The following is an 18,745-nucleotide window of genomic DNA, read 5'->3' on the forward strand; positions in this document are numbered from 1 at the left end:
ACTTTACAAACGAACGGGTCATCAGCCATTTTCACAAAGCATCTTGGCCACCCCGATCACCGGACCCCACCCCATGCGACTTCTGGTTGTGGGTTTTTTTGAACAACCACGTGTACCGGGAAGGACATCAAACTTTGGCAGATCTGAAGGACAGCATTATACGACATGTGCCAGCTATTCCAGTTGACATGTTACATTCTGCTGTTCTTCGAATGGAAGCTGTCGTTGACCAAATTTGGACACACTGAACGATTTTAGCGCTGTTCAAGTGATTTCTATTGCCACAGGCCATATAGTGACAAATTTTGTAACTAATTTTTTTCCCGATAAATGGCGACCGCATTCTTTATTGCACCTGTTGTCCAAATTTCTCTTCAGTACGAGCCTTAGAACTCACTCCAGAGCCCTCTACATAGGGATACTTTAATTTTAACAACCCTCTACATGGGCTGTGTTAGAATAACTAAGAGCAAGAATAGATGCATCTACAATGTGTACAGAAAGGATAGACAGGATAGGAAGGGAGGAGGGGTACAAAGAAATAAAGTGGATCAGTAAATCAGACTGTCTTATAATGGGAAATTTAAACTTCCAAGATATTGACTGTAACTTGTGGATTGGTCACTCGCACAATAGCAAGAGTTTTGTGGATTTATTGGATGATTATTTCCTAGAGCAGCACATTCAAGAGGCAACCAGATGGAGTAATACTCTTGATCTGATTATCAGTAGTAATTCTCCATGCATTAAGAATTTACAGATAAAGGAACCACTAGGCAGCAGTGATCATAGTGAACTGTTGTGAGATTTACTTGAAGAAGTAACTACCATCAGGGGTAAATGGAAGGGTTTTTGCTTTCGTAAAAGCGACTACAGTGGTCTCAGAGAATTTTTAGGTTCTATACAGTTGGTCCAACTGATGATGTTACCAACAGAAAATTCTAAATGGGAAGCCTTCAATGAAGTAATCTTGGAAGCTACTAGGTTTTTTGTTCCAACTAAGAAATACTGGTCTAGGTTCAGGCCCAATGGATATCAAATGAACTAATGAGGCTCATGGCAGAGAAAAATGCATGGGATGCACACAAATTGTTAGGCGACACAGAAGCCTATAGTATATAAAAGATAGTGTGTAATCAAATCACAAAGGAGGTTAGACAAGCGAAGGTAGATTATGAAAAATCTTTGGCAAAGGATACAAAGAAAAACAGCAAAGACTTCTTTACTTATATAAGCTCTAAAAGGAATGGGACGAATCAGGTTGGTACACTGGATATCAATGGTTTGACTGTAGATGATCATTCTGAGATAGCTGCCTAGCTAAATGAGTATTTTGCATCTGCATTCACACATGAGGGGTTATTAAAGGAGAAGAGGGCCAGATGTTTATCAAACTCTAGTATTAGTATTAGTAGAGGCATTTGATGCAAGAAAGCAAGCTTATGCAGCATCAGCCAAAAAAAAACCTCACTTCCACTTCACCCCTCGGTTCGTTCAAAATACCTGTCCAGCTGAGCCTTAAACTTATTTAGGCTATCAACCTCCACCACAAGGGATGGAAGTCTGTTCCACCAACCAACCACCCGCTGGCTAAAGGCAAATTTCCGCACGTCTATCCTACATCTGTCTTTCCTCAATTTGAATTTATGCCCTCTCAGGTGATTATTCTGAGCTAGAGGAAGAATCCCATCAGCACTGAGCATGCTTAAACCATTCAAGGCTTTATACACCTCTATCAGATCACCTCGCTGGTGCCTAGTCTCCAGACACTGTAATTTGCAAAACTTAAGCCTTTCTTCGTAAGAGCACCCCTTTGTTCCATTCACTAATCTTCTTGCCCTTCTCTGTACTCGTTCCAGCAGCTCTACATCTTTCTTTAAATGAGGCCTCCAGACCTGTATACAGTACTCTAGGTGTGGCCTGACCATTGCCTTATACAATGGAATAATCACCTCCTTATCCCTGCTGGAAAAATTCCAAATATCATTGACAATACTCCATGAGCTACTCTTGCAGCCCGTCTGCACTGCTCAGAGACCTTCATATTTCCCAGCACAACCACCCCCAAGTCCCTTTCATTCTCTACCACTGTCAGTGTAGTACCACAGAGTTGATACGTTGCTCTGGGGTTGCTGTTTCCCATGTGTAGTACTTTACATTTGTCAATGTTAAACTTCATTTGCCACCTCTCAGCCCATCTGCTCAACCTTTCCAGATCCTGTTGCAGCAGCATAGTGTCAGTAGTGTCCTTGACAACCCTGCCAACCTTTGTATCGTCTGCAAACTTGGACATCAAGCTTGATATACCATCATCAATATCATTTATAAATACAGAAAACAATAATGGACCCAACACTGAGCCCTGAGGGACTCCACTAATAACATTAGTCCACGATGAGCAGTGTCCATTGATTACCACTCTCTGTCTTCGCCCCCTCAACCACCCCTTTATCCATAGCAGCAATTTGCCTCCAATGTCACACTGCTCCAATTTGTGTAGCAGTCTTCCATGTGCAACAGTATCAAAAGCCTTTCTAAGATCCAAGTATATAATATCAAAGTTATTCCCTGCATCCAGTTCTTTTGTGACTGCATCATAGTATCCAATCAAGTTGGTCAGGCAAGACTTCCCCTTAACAAAACCATGCTGTGTCTGAGCTATAACTGAAGTCTTGTCTAAATGATCCTACAGTGCTTCTTTAACCAGTGCCTCCATTAATTTTCCTGGAACAGAAGTTAAGCTCACAGGTCTATAATTGATCCTCCTCAGCCTTTGATCCTCAGCCTTTGATTCTCCTTTGTGAATTGGGGGTCACATTTGCACATTTCCAGTCTATGGGTACCTCCCCTGAGTCCAAGGAAGCCCTCATAATTATGGCTAAGGGTTTGCTTACTTCCTTTGCTGCCTCCTTTAATATAACTGGATAGATCCCATCCATCCCGGGTGCCTTTCTTGTGTTTATCTTCAACAGTTTCTCCTCCACTTTACTCCCAGTTATTTCAAGATTCTGTAGCTTACTGCTAGAGTTCAATACACCTCTGGCATTCCCCTTGCTGAATAACTCCTCATGTGTGAATGTCGATGCAAAATATTCATTTAGTTTGTTAGCTACCTGAGCAGGATCATCAACAGTTGACCCATCAATATCAAGTGGACCAATCTGATTCATCCCCTTCCTTCTAGAGTTTACATAAGTAAAGAACTCTTTGCTGTTTTTCTTTGCATCCCTTGCCAAGGATTTCTCGTAATCTGCCTTCGCCTGCCTAACCTCCTTTGTAACTTGGTTGCATATCAACTTGTATCTATCATAGGCTTCTGTGTCATGTGTTAATTTGTAAGTATCCCATGCATTTTTCTTCTCTGCCATATGCCTCATTAGTTCATCTGACATCCATTTTGGCCTAAACCTTGAACAATATTTCTTAGTTGGTATGTAAAGCCTAGTAGCTTCCAAGATAAGTTCTTTGAATGCTTCCCATTTTGAATTTGCTGTTGGTAACATCATCAGTTGGTCCCACTGTATAGAATTTAAATACTGTCTCAGTCCATCGTAGTCGCCTTTACGTAAGCAATAACCCTTCCCTTTACCCCTAATGGTAGTTACCTCTTTGAGTAAATCCCACTTCAGCACACTGTGATCACTGCCACCTAGTGGTTCATTTATCTGCAGATTCTTAATGCATGAAGAATCACTGCTGATAATCAAATCAAGAGTATTACTCCCTCTAATTGCCTCCCGAACACTCTGATGTAGAAAACAATCATCCAATAAATCCACAAAAGCCCTGCTAGTGCGTGAGTAACCAGCCCCCAAATTCCTGTCAATATCTGGGAAATTAAAATCTCCCATTATAAGACTCTCTGATTTACTGGCCCACTCTATTTCCCTGTACAGTTCCTTATTATACTCATCAGAGTCATTAGGCCTATAGCACACTCCTACTCTCAGTTTTGATCTTCCAATGCTTATGTCACACCAAACTGACTCAACACTGCACTGTCCAGCGATGTCGACTGGCTTCACTTCCTTGGATTTTATGTGTTTCTTAACTAATAGCATAACCCTTCCCCCCTTCCTATCTTGTCTATCCTTTCTGTAGACGTTGTACTCCCCAAATTGCAGTTCTGCATCCCTCATATCTGTGTGACACCACGTCTCTGATATCCCAACAATATCTGCCTTTGATGTTTTGAGCAATACCTCAAATTCATCAAATTTATTTACTAAACTCCTAGCATTGGTGTACACACAAGTATACCTGCACCTGTTTCTATTCTTAGCTACCCTAACACAACCCATGTGTTTACTTGTACCGCAATGGCTCACAGCAGTCTCTGAAATACCATGCATCTTGTTTTTCAGGCTTCTGCTCATTCTAATAGAAGCAGTGCAAGAATCTCTTTCACCTCTGCCAGTGGCTACTGTCAATCTATTGGTCTTTGTCTCCCCCCAAGCTAGCAGTTTTACTACCCACCTAACACTGCCTCGATAGCATCAGCAAATATTCTTGCACCCTTTCTATTTAAGTGTATCCCATCCCTGTGAAAGCAATCTCTCCTGTTAACAAGTACAGTCCAGGCTGAAAAAAATTTAACAAGTGACTCCGTTATTTTCCCTGGTACAGAAGTCAAACTAACCGCTCTGTAGTTACTTGTGTCACCTTTTGAACCCCCCTTTGTGAATTGGTGACAGTCCTTGGGGACTTCCCCTGAGTCCAAGGATGCGCTTATAATTATGGCTTAGGGTTTGCTTACTTCCGTTGCTGACAGACAATTAAACAGAGAGTTAAATGATTTTGTAATAATTGTGAGCAAAGTGGAGGAGAAATTATTGAGGTTAAACATAAGAAAGGCACCTGGGTTGAATGGGCTCTATCCAGTTATATTAAAGGAGTCAGCAACGGAAGTAAGCAAACCCTAAGCCATAATTATAAGCGCATCCTTGGACTCAGGGGAATTCCCCAAGGACTGTCACCAATTCACAAAGAGGGGGTTCAAGAGGTGACACAAGTAACTACAGAGCGGTTAGTTTGACTTCCGTACCAGGGAAAATAACGGAGTCACTGGTTAAAGAAGCATTGCAGGATTATTTAGACAAGAATTCAGACACAGCATTGTTTGTAAAGAGGAATCTTCTGTGACCAATTTGATTGGATGCTATAATGTGGTCACAAAGGAAAGGGATGCAAAAAATAATTTTGATATCATATATTTGGATTTCAGGAAAACTTTTGATACTGCTGCACATGGAAGACCACTGTACAAATTCGAGCAGTATGGCCTTAAGGGCAAGTTACTACAATGAATAAAAGGATGGTTGAGTGAGAGAAGACAGACAGTGGGGGATCAAGGGGTACTGCTCTACGTGGACTAATGTTATTAGTGGTGTCCATCAGGGTTCGGTGTTGGGCCTATTGTTGTTTTGTATATTTATCAATTATATTGATTAAGGTACAGTATATCAAGCTTAATGTCAAAGTTTGCAGATGATACAAAGGTTGTCAGCGTTGTTGATAACAGTAATGACAGTATATTGCTGCAACGGAATCTGGAAAAGTTGGGTAGATGGGCTGAAAAGTGGCAACTGAAGTTTAACCTTGACAAATGTAAAATACTGCATTTGGGTAGCAGTAACTCCAGAGAAATGTATTATCTATGTGGTGTTACACTCAGGGTTGTGGAGAATGAAAGAGATCTTGGGGTAATTGTCCAGTCAGATATGAAGTTTTCTGATCAATGCAGACAGTTTGCAGAGTTGGTCATGAGGTCTTGTCAATGATATACAGGAATTTTGCGAGCAGGTATAAGGAGGTGATTATCCCCTTGTATAAGGCAATGGTCACTTCACATCTTGAATAATGCGTACAGGTCTGGAAGCCTCAGTTTAGGAAGGATCTAGAGTTGCTAGAACGAGTAACTCTAGAGTTGTTCAGCAACTCTAGTTCCAGCAACTCTATACTCGTTCCAGCATCTCTAGAGTTGCTAGAACGAGTATAGGGAAGGGCATCAAATTTGCGAAGGGAACAAAGGGTTGCTCTTACAAAGAAAGGCTTAGGTTCTGCAAATTACAGACTAGGCACCTGCGAGGCGATCTAATTGAGGTGTATAAGGCCTTGAATAGATTGAGCAAGCTTAATGCTGATGGGAATCTTCCTCTTGCTCAGATTACAACCTGATGGGGCATAGATTCAAACTGAGGAAAGACAGTTGTAGAACAGTTGTGCCGAATTTTGCCTTTAGCCAGTAGGTAGTTGATTGCTGGAACAAACTTCCCTCTGTTGTCGTGGAAGTTGATAGCTTAAATAAATTCAAGGCAGAACTAGACAAAAATGTAGAATGAATGGATGAGTGAAATGGGAAGTTTTTTTTTTTTTTTTGGGTGATGTTATATAAGCTAGCTTTCTTGCATCATGCACATCTACGAATGATAATGCTATATACTAATATGATATTTTATTAATTTGTGTTCCGTTTAGTAAAATTTTCTATGTCCACAACCTGATTTAAATAAAATAAAAAAAGCAATTTTGCCTGCTATTTATTAATTGTCTTCTCTGCTTTCTTTCCTTTTTTTTTGTTTTTTTATGCCTTTTTGAAAAAGCATTTTTTTGGGCTTTTTTTTTTGGCCATAGTTATTTTAAATGATTTTTATTTCCCTCACTCCGACTCAGTTTTACTTTTTAATTAAACTGATTGTCGCTATCTTACAAATGCTGTCTTTCTTTATTTCTCCATGTTGTTTCCGTATTTTTTTTTTTTTTTTTTTTTTTTTTGTTTTTTTAAAAATGCGTGGCGTTCTGGCAAGAGGTCGCCTTTTCGAACCATGTGTAGCATTATTAATAACATCGATAGTTAAGCTGCTTTTAGGTGGTAAATTTTATGCATAATTGAAAAATGTGTAATTGGGACTTTTGTGAAAAACCATCACATCGTTAATGACAATTATATTATCGTTATTTCGGAAGATAACACTAGGACTACATATTCCATTGTAGCGTTGACGTGATACATTTGACAATATGCCGTATTGCAGCTTCACAGAAAACGTGATGCTCGTTCTTGCAAATCCTGAGAATATCTAGAAACTTTTACTGAAGATTGTGAGATGCATGGTATGCTAAATGAGAATTTAATATAATGCACTCTGATATATTTAAAGGGATTGTAACATGGTGTAGTATATCGCATATTTATACTAATTTTAATTAACGAAGCGCAAAAAAATTCAAGATAAGATTTCAAAATATCAAGATAATTTATTTTCTGGCTGTATCAGATTAAATAAGGAGTAATTTGCCATTATTTTCGTCCTTTAGTAATGAGTCCTATGATGAAAGGATTAAAGGGAAAAGTACGAAATTGTTAACTTATGCAATGTAAAATTTGTTTTGTTTGTTTATTAAAAATTACGGTTTGAAAATGATAATTACATTTTTTCCCTCAATGTTGCATTAGAATCGATGTTAATGTAATTGCTAAATTAATAATTACAAATGATTTTTTTCATGTGGTTCATTCGACTTAGAATAACAATTGATATCAAAATAGAGAAATATAACCTGCTAGAGATCAGTTTAATATTTCATGAAATGATTTAAGAAATCATTAATCATGAAATGATTTATGAAAATTAAATGCGCTTTGTTCCAGTTGTATAATTTGTTTTACAGTGCTTGCAATACTCAGTTTGGGTAACACTGAATTAGAACATCTTATAATATTTTGTTGTGAGCTTATAATTTTCTCGCATCATGTTCAGTCATATGTCTTTTTCAATAGAGAGCCATATTGTAACCTTCCTGTGCTTTTTTTTAAATCTGGAAATAAAATCAAATCCTTCCATGTAACTTTCCCCACCAATATTCTTAAACTATTTCATCATCATCAGCCACTTTCAATCCACTGCAGGATGAAGGCCTCTCCAGCAATTTTCCAGTTCCTTCTGTTTTGTGCAGTGGCCACCCATTTACTACCCACAAACTCATGAATTTCATCTGTCCATCTCCGTCGTTGTCTTCCAGGTTTTTGTCTAGCTCCCCTTGGGTACCATTCTGTTATTTTCTTAGTCTATCTGTCATCATGTCTTCGAGCTATGTGTCTTGCCCAAGACCATTTTAGTTCTTTAGTTTTGATAAGAATGTCCTTTACTCGAGTTTGCTGCCTAATCCATGTGTTTCTCTACTTATCTAACAGTCTGATTCCCAATATAATTCGTTCCATTCTTTGCTGTGTAGTTCTCAGCTTCTCTTCCATTCTTTTGGTGAGTGGCCAAGTTTCACTTCCATAAGTCATGGTGGGGAGTATACATTGGTTCATTTTTTAAGTTTCAGACCAATTGGGATATTGCTCCTCAGTATGTGATTGTATTTCCTGAATGCTATTCATCCAAAATTTATTCTTCTCTTGACTTTCATGTTGATAGCACAAATTATTTGTTATTTGTTTTTTTTTTTTTAGGAGCATTAGTAACTAAGGCCATATTGCTCTGGGGATAGCGGTGGTCATTCCCTGACCTTTCCGCATCCTCCGTATTTGGTGGGCATGGGCTCGAACCCCGGTCTAATCAAGAAGCGTGTGCTACGCACTGCTGCTCCTGCCCACCTAGCTACGGAGGCGCCTGCACGAATTATGAGACATTAAATTTTTGTTTCGCATTTAACAGACACAAGGTGGACAAAATGTCCACCTTTCTTCTAGGCATCCCCCATTTCCATGTAATGGCTGTGAGATGCAATCAACAGGTTTCATTTCATTTTCATTTTTACCCATGTACAAAAATACATATACACAAATGCCTTCCATTTACAATCATTCGATGCTGTTTACGAATTTAAGCAGCTTTATATTCCTTCAGAATATAAAGCTTCTCCTACAAATTATGAAAAGCAATAAACACTCAAAACTCAATAGAAATAAAATGTGTATATATTGTAAATGTTCTGTGTAACGGCAGCACCTGGAACATAGTTCAACTCCACAAGTAATCCCATTAATATTGATAGAATTCTTAGTTTGTATATCACGTGTGGTTTGTACATGCCATTGTCAACTGGGCAGCAGCAAATGGGTGCCCATTTCCCACCACAAGGAGGTGGGCCATTAGTATTCTAATTGGCCAAAAAAGGGCAGATCCCACACCCATTGAAGGCAGTGCTGTATCAGTGGGTGGCAGCAGATTATTCTAAATGTCCAAACTAGGGAATTAAAAAAAAAAAAAAAAGTAAACAAATATAACAATTAACTGAACTCTTTTGATTTTGCCAGTTAGACATGAACAACTGACAAAAATATAGACATTCACATTGCATCTGCCAGATGCCATGCAAGCATTTGAGTTTCAATCCAGCGATCAGTGGCCTGAAATTATAAAAAAAATATATGGAAGTTTCTTTATTATTGATTTCAGTTATTTATTTGTTTGATTTTTTTAAAATTCATTTATTTTAGCCAATCATAATTAATAGATCAACATTTGCAATTCAGTTAAAAGCTAAAAATTGTTTTTTTATAATTAAAACAAAACATAGGGGTTAAATAAATGTCATGTGAGTAGCCTTGTTACAGTTGAGGGTGCAAATGACTGAAGCTTAATAAGCAAATCAAGTACAAAAGTTCTCTTGAATGGCACTAAGTAACTGTATGCACATCATCTTTTCTGTAACAGCTTGTTACAGAAAAGATTTCACCCTATAAGGGAAATTTATTCCCTTTTAACCAATACTCTGAATTCACCAGAATGCTGTTCTGATTTGTTGCGCACACTGTTAATTTTGACTACATGATTATTAATAAGAGTTTATTTATGAGCATCCTGTTTTGTTAAATTTTCCATTTTGATCCCCTGATGCTATTTCTGTGTATTAGCAAATAATACGAATTTTGTTCAGAATCTTTAGTCCAATTTCATTGATGTTTTATAGTGATAGGGGAATAATTAAATCTTATTTTAAAAATGTCTTATTTATTGTTCATTTTCTAAAATTTTAGCTTTTTAAAGCAAATATTGTTTCATTTTATACTAATTGCATATCTGTTATTCAGAGCGTAAACATATCAATCAGTGATAAACTGTGTTAGGATGTATCCTACCTTTTTTTTTTTTATTATTATTATTTTTTTTTATTTATAATGCTCCTGATGAATTGGATATTTTTCTTCAAAATTGAAGAAAAATTTTTACTAGCATCTGTTGTCATATTTGTTTTGGAGCTAGAGATGTTTTTCTTTTTCTTGAAAGTTATTTACTGGACATGTTATATTTTTATTTTAAAAAAAAGCTCCTCAATTTAATAAATAGCAAAGCTTCAAGTCTAATAATTAAAGTAATTATTTATATAATTATTTGAATGAAATTAAATTATGTTATATAGTATGAAAAGAGATTGAGAAATCATGGATTTTTTTTTTTATGATGCCCTAATAGTGCAATATAATTTGAAAATTGATAAAAAAAAATAAAAAGTAAACTCCTGCAGCTACTTTTAATTCTTTATTTTTTAAATGCTATTTAACTTTTGCATCTTTTCTAAGCAATTGGGAGAGTGCAATGTTCAGGCATGTCTTTTTTGGATCACGATGATGATGATGCAAAAAAGCAGCTGTCCTGTGCCCAATAGTAAAAGATTACCCACTTTTCTGTATATTAGTACATTGATAAGTTTTCATATCATCAGAGATTCGTTCTGATTAATATAACTAATTATTCAACTTATTTCTAAAACTTTAAATGGGTTGTTTTAAGCCTACAGAATATTAGGTGCTATTGTAGCAGGCAATTTTAATATACTTTATTTGACTGTTATTTTAAAGGTTATGCACACGTTCACACATGTAAAGTACATTCAGATGAAAGTTTAGCAAGTCAAAATAACATTGTCCACAATACTTTTATGGATAATTTTTGCAGCTTAAACTCTGTGAGAACAAAACAGCATAGAATCTGTGACATTATGCATTATGTTGAGAAAGAAAACCAGAATTTTGATAGAATATCATTGGCAGCTAACTGAACACAGTAGTTACCTGCGGGGTGACCTGATTGAGGTGTATAAGGCCTTGAATGGGATGAGCAAGTTGAATGCTGATGGGATTATTCCTCTTGCTCAGATTAAGAACCTGAGGGGGCATATATTCAAATTGAGGAAAGACAGTTGTAGACTATTTGTGCGGAAATTTCCTTAGCTAGCGGGTCGTTGATTGGTGGAACAGACTTCCATCTTTTGTTTTGGAAGTTGATAGCCTAAATAAATTTAAGGCTGAGCTGGACAGGCATTTGGAACGAATGGAGCCGTGAAATGGGAGTTTTTTTTTTTTTGGCTGATTCTGCATAAGCTTGCTTTCTTACATCTTATGCCTCTACTAATGCTAAAGTACTATTTTATTTCTTTAAATATACTAACATTATAGTTTTAATTAATGTACATTTTACTGGATTTTTGAAAGTCAATTGAATTACATAAGCTTGCAAAGTGGGCAGGCTACTTTCAAGGACCTGGGCAATTACTCAATTTGCCAGCACTGTTTGGCATTAGCATTAGTAGAGGCATTTGATGCAAGAAAGCAAGCTTATGCAGCATCAGCCAAAAAAAATTAAGTAAAATAAATAAATAAAAAATAACCACTTCCATTTCACCCCTCTGTTCGTTCGAAATACCTGTCCAGCTGAGCCTTAAACTTATTTAGGCTATCAACTTCCACGACAAGGGATGGAAGTCTGTTCCACCTACCAACCACCCGCTGGCTAAAGGCAAATTTCCGCACATCTATCCTACATCTGTCTTTCCTCAATTTGAATTTATGCCCTCTCAGGTGATTATTCTGAGCAAGAGGAAGAATCCCATCAGCATTGAGCATGCTCAAACCATTCAAGGCTTTGTACACCTCTATCAGATCACCTCGCTGGTTCCTAGTCTCCAGACACTGTAATTTGCAAAACTTAAGCCTTTCTTCGTAAGAGCACCCCTTTTTTTCCATTCACTAATCTTGTTGCCCTTCTCCGTACTCGTTCCAGCAGCTCTACATCCTTCTTGAAATGAGGCCTCCAGGCCTGTATACAGTACTCTAGGTGTGGCCTGACCATTGCCTTATACAAGGGAATAATCACCTCCTTATCCCTGCTAGAAAAATTCCTATATATCATTGACAATACACCATGAGCTACTCTTGCAGCCCATCTGCACTGCTCACAGAACTTCATATCTGCCTGCACAACCACCCCCAGGTCCCTTTCATTCTCTACCACTGTCAGTGTAGTACCACAGAGTTGATACGTTGCTCTGGGGTTGCTGTTTCCCATATGTAGTACTTTACATTTGTCAATGTTAAACTTCATTTGCCACCTCTCAGCCCATCTGCTCAACCTTTCCAGATCCTGTTGCAGCAGCATAGTGTCAGTAGTGTCCTTGACAACCCTGCCAACCTTCGTATCGTCTGCAAACTTGGACATTAAGCTTGATATACCATCATCAATATCATTTATAAATACAGAAAACAATAAAGGATCCAATACTGAACCCTGAGGGACTCCACTAATAACATTAGTCCACGATGAACAGTGTCCATTGATTACCACTCTCTGTCTTCTCCCCCTCAACCACCCCTTTATCCATAGCAGCAATTTGCCTCCGATGCCACACTGCTCCAATTTGTGCAGCAGTCTTCCATGTGCAACAGTATCAAAAGCCTTTCTAAGATCCAAGTATATAATATCAAAGTTATTCCCTGCATACAGTTCTTTTGTGACTGCATCATAGTATCCAATCAAATTGGTCAGGCAAGACTTCCCCTTAACAAAACCATGCTGTGTCCGAGCTATAGCTGAAGTCTTGTCTAGATGATCCTGCAGTGCTTCTTTAACCAGTGCCTCCATTAATTTTCCTGGAACAGAAGTTAAACTAACAGGTCTATAATTACTTGTGTCGCCCTTTGATCCTCCTTTGTGAATTGGGGTCACATTTGCACATCTCCAGTCCATGGGTACCTCCCCTGAGTCCAAGGAATCTCTCATAATTATGGCTAAGGGTTTGCTTACTTCCTTTGCTGCCTCCTTTAATATAACTGGATAGATCCCATCCACCCCAGGTGCCTTTCTTGTGTTTATCTTCAACAATTTCTCCTCCACTTTACTCTCAGTTATTACAAGATTCTCTAGCTTACTGCCAGAGTTGAATACACCTCTGGCATTCCCCTCGCTGAATAACTCCTCATGTGTGAATGTCGATGCAAAATATTCATTTAGTTTGTTAGCTACCTGAGCAGGATCATCAACAGTTGACCCATTGATATCAAGTGGACCAATCTGATTCATCTCCTTCCTTCTAGAGTTTACATAAGTAAAGAAATCTTTGCTGTTTTTCTTCGCATCCCTTGCCAAGGATTTCTCGTAATCTGCCTTCGCCTGCCTAACCTCCTTTGTAACTTGGTTACAGATCAACTTGTATCTATCATAGGCTTCTGTGTCACGTGTTAATTTGTATGTATCCCATGCATTTTTCTTCTCTGCCATATGCCTCATTAGTTCATCTGACATCCATTTAGGCCTAAACCTTGAACAATATTTCTTAGTTGGTATGTAAAGCCTAGTAAGTTTACTGTCAGTAACTGCTATTACTAGTAAACAATTAATAGATGGCATCACATCCCCATACAGTTTTATAATAATCTCTCCTTATACAGATGTAATTGGTTAATGATGTATTGAAGTAACCTTTAAAACATATATACACATTTGTACTTCCTCAAGCCCACGCTAAATAAAATGTGTACAGCAAACTCCCATTATTTCACTTTTGGAAGTATTGTCTCCAAAGAGCACTATTAGTAGGATGTTCCCCTCCTCCACCTTTTATTGGTGGTTGTTTTTAATTTTTCATCTGTATTTTTATAACTAACATTGATTTTTTAGCTTTGTTTTGCAGTGTTTACGAAGCAGTGATTTTTATGTAAGTTGAACTTGCCCACTTTGGGAGACACTGAAATGTAAAGAGAGGCCCTTCTATTTTAAAAGCTTTAGGTTAAATATGAAATAAACAGTTGTCACCTGCATTGAAAATGATTTCTTTATGAAGTAAACAAACTGCATCATAAATGATTCTTAAACTTTATTATCTGTCACTGTTTCTTAAAACCTAAGAAGGAAGAGGATTATATCTGGATTTATTCTTTCTTGGAACCTTAAAAAAAGCATAAAAGTATTTTAAATTGGAGCATTACAGATATTAAAAAATGCATAGCACTTCACATGGGGTTAGAAGAAAAGAGCATTAAAAGCAGGAGTGTTATAATGGGAGTTTATTGTATATATATATATATATATACATAATTTCAAAAGGTTTAAAGCAGTGAACTTAGCAACAGTCTGAGACAAAAACCTTGAGATATTTTAGTAGTCCTTGTGTTGTCATCCAGTTGTTCTGTAACAATTTGTTCATTTAGTTTCTCATGGTAGTCTACACTCCTGCACATCGTTGACAGCTTCATATGACTCATACAGCCCTGTGCCACTTTACTGTGTTGGTGCAAATGCTGCCACCTTAGATAAACTAACAGAACTGTTGAGGCCGACCGGGCTAGCCGAGTGGGTAAAGTACCTGCCCGGCAACCCAAAGGTCGCGGGTTCGATTCCCGCCTCGGGCTTGGATCAAAGTACTGCAAAAACCTTGGGAGGTGCAATATGGCCACAGAAGCCGATGCGCCAACAACTATCAAAAAAAAAAAAAAAAAAAAAAAAAAAAAAAAAAGAACTGTTGATAGTTTTGAACTACACTTTTTACCAATACAACTGTCCTTCATGTCATTACTGCAATTGACTGGGCTAGCTGGGTGGGTAAAGTGCCTGCCTGGCAACCCAAAGGTAGCGGGTTCGAATCCCGCCTCAGGCTTGGATCAAAGTACTGCAAAAACCTTGGGAGGTGCATTATGGCCACAGAAGCCGATGCGCCAACAACTACCGAAAAAAAAAAAAAAAAAAAAAACCATTACTGCAGTGATTTCACCACTTGTCCCTCAGGTGCCTCCGTAGCCAGGTAGGCAGGAGGAGCAGTGCGTAGCACATGCTTCTTGATTAGACTGGGGTTCAAGCCCGTGACCACCAAATACGGAGGATGCGGAAAGGTCAGGGAATGACAACCGCATATCCCTGGAGCAATATGGCCTTAGTTGCTAATGCTCCTAAAAACCAAATAACAAACAAACAAATAAACTTGTCCCTCATTTGGAAATTTTGGTTTGAGTCCTGCATAGAGTGGAGTAATTTCTAAAGGCTTCTTCAAATTGGCCCATGAACAGACATACTACACTTACATTACTGATGCACCTAAAACCCAACAACAGCCTATACAACTTGTAGTTTGAGTTTTTTCCATGCCCTGTTAATGTTGTCAGTCGCCTTCATAAATATTATAGGATTAAGTCCTTAATTAAATGTTGCTGCCCATTTTTAGCCTCTGTGTTAAAAGTGGAAGTTGACAGAAAGTACAACTGAAATAGTAACTTTGAAGGTTGAATTGCATGGTTTCATAGATGGCAAGGAAGTTGTGTTTGGTGGAATAAACATATTCACTGAAATGGGAGTACAAAAGTACCAAGATTTGTAGGGTTGCATGGGAGTATTATCTAAGGGCAGTGATGCTTGCTTCTATGCCATTACAGCTGTTGCAGCACTCTACTGTTGGGCAAAAATAGTTAAACTACTCAATAAAGATATTGCATCCACATCCTTAAATATATATTTAATACTGTTTAACTTGTAGAAGTAAGGAGAGATTTGGAAAAGGAAAGTGAATCTCTTTAATGATTAGTTGATAATATATAAACAAAATGTTCATGATAATATGAAATCAAGGTACATTTACAATTTTTGAAAATTTTGATGCATTGATTAATCAGACAATAGTATTTTGATTGTTAAGGGTACCCAGTTTATAAGGCGCCTCCGTAGCCAGGTGGGAAGGAGCAGCAGTGCGTAGCACATGCTTCTTGATTAGACCGGGGTTTGAACCCGTCACCACCAAATACGGAGGATGCGTAGGTCAGGGAATGGTCACCGCATATCCAGGAGCAATATGGCCTTAGTTGCTAATGCTCCTAAAAACCAAAACAACAAACAACAACAACCCAGTTTATATGATTTATAGCAGGCATTAACATGCCTGCTATGTTGAAAATCTTTCTGCATGCCAACAGATGACTCATGAGAAGATATTCTGTGGCAAGCTGGTGGTATGATACTTGTTGCTAATTATTACTCACTTGTTACTCAGACACATGCATCTGTTCAAGTGGCACATGTAAAGATTTTATAGTTGCAATAAATATCATTCAGAAGGAAAAAGGATGTCATTCTCTGTATAGTGTATATTATGGCTGTATAAGTGTATTATGGGTGAATTTAGTATTAGGTTGGTTGAATGATACAAGGAAGTAGACTTTTTTCCTCTTGCTCTTAAACAAAGAAACAAAAAAAAAAAAAAAAAAAAAAAAAGCCTTATCATTGATAATTTTCCCATTGCCTAGAAAATGGCTATACAGTTCCACTTTGAGCTTGACCAATCTTTCCAACTGTGTTAGTGCCAAGTTGACAATGGTTTTAGAGTGAAAAAGAAAATGGGAGTAATAAATAACACCTTTAAATAATTAACCCAATGTCAAGTGTGCCATTGGGTTAATTATTTAAAAAGTTGGCCATGTATCTATTCATTGTAATTATTCAATAACTTGATAATTAATAACATTTTAAAAGAAATGTTAAGAAATTATATCCAATGTGTATGTAAAATTCCAGTTTTCATTGGTTTTTCTGTGTTCTAATATATGTGTGTGTATGTATTTATATGTATATAATATTTTATATAGATACATATAATTTTATTTTGTAGCGTTCGAAATTATCTGTTGAACTGTAGTGGTGTACCTCTGCTTAGTAAATATGGTTAAAAGGAAAAAACACGAGCAGAAACAGAGAAAAAATAGCGAGGCTAAAAATACTTTAGATACTTCAGAGGAGGAAGAAGAAATTGAGAGAGAGAATTCTGGTAGGTTATTGGTTGTTTTCAGTTCAGCTTAAAAATTGTTTGGATATAATTGAGAAAGTTTTTAATTGTAGATAGTTCAAAGAGGAACATATTAGTATTATTATAGATAAGATGATGTGAGAAAACTCACACTTCAAAAAAAAAAAAACTGGCTAAAAATTTTTTTTTTTTTTTATATTTACTCTGCAGTCCGCATTTTAATTTAAATGTGGAATAGTACAAATATCTCCAGTAGATTTCAAAATTTTCAACTTTCACAGTTGGAGTCTCTACTTGTAAAATTATCTTTATGTGCTAGTAACTAACCTTGTTGCTCTTAATTTCCAACTGGAGGCAACTCTTAATTTCCTTTCCAACAGAACCATATTCTGAAATGGGTTTTCCACCATGTACAGTATTTGAAGTACACAGGTATGAATCAATTTTTTTTTCAGTAATTATTGTCAATAATCAGTTTTTTTTCCCATGCTAGAAAAATCTCTGTATGTCTTAGAAGCGTCTAACGGAACAGACAGGGCTTGCCTGAGATTTTACACACTCACACACTCTGTAGTTTTCATGAATAGTTCAGTTTGTTAAATACCAGTATTCTTACTGACTTTATCAAAATTAATTGATGACTAGCACTAGAACTATAACTGTACACTTATATATGAATAAATTTGATAATTTTTTTTTAATAGCTAATAGGCTATATTTCACCATAGTTATCAATAAAAAAAAATTCACTCAGCCCACATATATACAGATTTCTGATCATGTGGCCCACTATAGAAAAAACTTGGATACCTATGCCTTAGATGGAAAACCAGTATAGTACCTGAGTACACTGCTGTTGTTATGAATTCTCTGCACTGCTGAGAGAACTGTACATTTGATCATATAATTACTTTAAATATATTTCCTCTGCAACCTCTTTAAGTTTGTTTCTTCCTAAGTAACAGATTGATCTGGAGAACTGTATTACACAAGTGTTTATCACTCTTGTATTTTAACTGCCGTTTTCAGTTTATATAGGTTGTTTTGGAGTAACATGCCCTGGTTACTATTTTTAACCATGCTCCCAACCTTTGTATTATTTGTAAGTTTAGACATAGCTTGTTGTACACTCACCAGTTTCAGTAACTTATATAAGAAGTAAGAAGGGACTGAGTACTGAATCTTGTAGGACCACAGTCTTGATGCTGGCCCATACTGTGAAATAGCTATTTGTACTCCCTTTGTTTCTTGCTAGTTAATTGTCTACTTGTGCTAGCATGTCATTACAGTGTGTATATATAAATATATATGAGGCATTGAAGTGGAACTATATTAAAAATTGAGCTAAAATCTAAATAATTTGTGAAAAAATTGTTCATTGCTTGCAGTTCTTTCGGAACAATCTTATAGAGGTGTTTGTCATGCCATTTCTTATCAAAATAGATGAATAATGTCTCCCACCCCCACTGAAATATCAGTAGGGTGAAGGAATTTTTAAAGCACAAATAAATGTTAATAATATGTCAGTCATTATTTATCCTAGGGCAATGTGCAAATTAGTGGAACTATTGTTTCCCTTCCTGTTGAAGCAGGAAAATGAAAAACAAGCAGAAAAACCAACTGTGTATTCACAAAAGGATAGGTTAGGTTTATATCATAAAGGGTCTTTATGGGTAAAACTCAGTTTTAGTCACTGCTAAGCATGCTTAAGGGAGACCGGAATCTTTCATTAAAG

At 37.0% G+C, this 18,745-nt stretch overlaps 1 protein-coding gene across 4 annotated transcripts in view; it reads left to right on the forward strand.

Moving 5' to 3' along the window:
- Positions 1-6,811: 6,811 nt before the first annotated feature.
- The window catches only part of Usp16-45 (ubiquitin specific protease 16/45), a 117,991-nt gene continuing 106,057 nt past the window's right edge, over positions 6,812-18,745 (forward strand). For 3 of the 4 annotated variants that reach the window (XM_090379186.1, XM_090379193.1, XM_090379210.1), the window contains exons 1-2: positions 6,812-7,113; positions 16,876-17,031. In XM_090379186.1, the coding sequence (XP_090235312.1) occupies positions 16,926-17,031 (106 nt within the window). In that variant the 5' untranslated portion in view covers positions 6,812-7,113; positions 16,876-16,925. The remainder of the gene's footprint in view (positions 7,114-16,875; positions 17,032-18,745) is intronic. The other variant, XM_090379202.1, reaches the window with a different exon arrangement.

The sequence above is a fragment of the Mastigoproctus giganteus genome, chromosome 1 (genome assembly GCF_048544385.1).
Source record: "Mastigoproctus giganteus isolate SK-2022 chromosome 1, ASM4854438v1, whole genome shotgun sequence".
Taxonomy (NCBI): Eukaryota; Metazoa; Arthropoda; class Arachnida; order Uropygi; family Thelyphonidae; genus Mastigoproctus; species Mastigoproctus giganteus.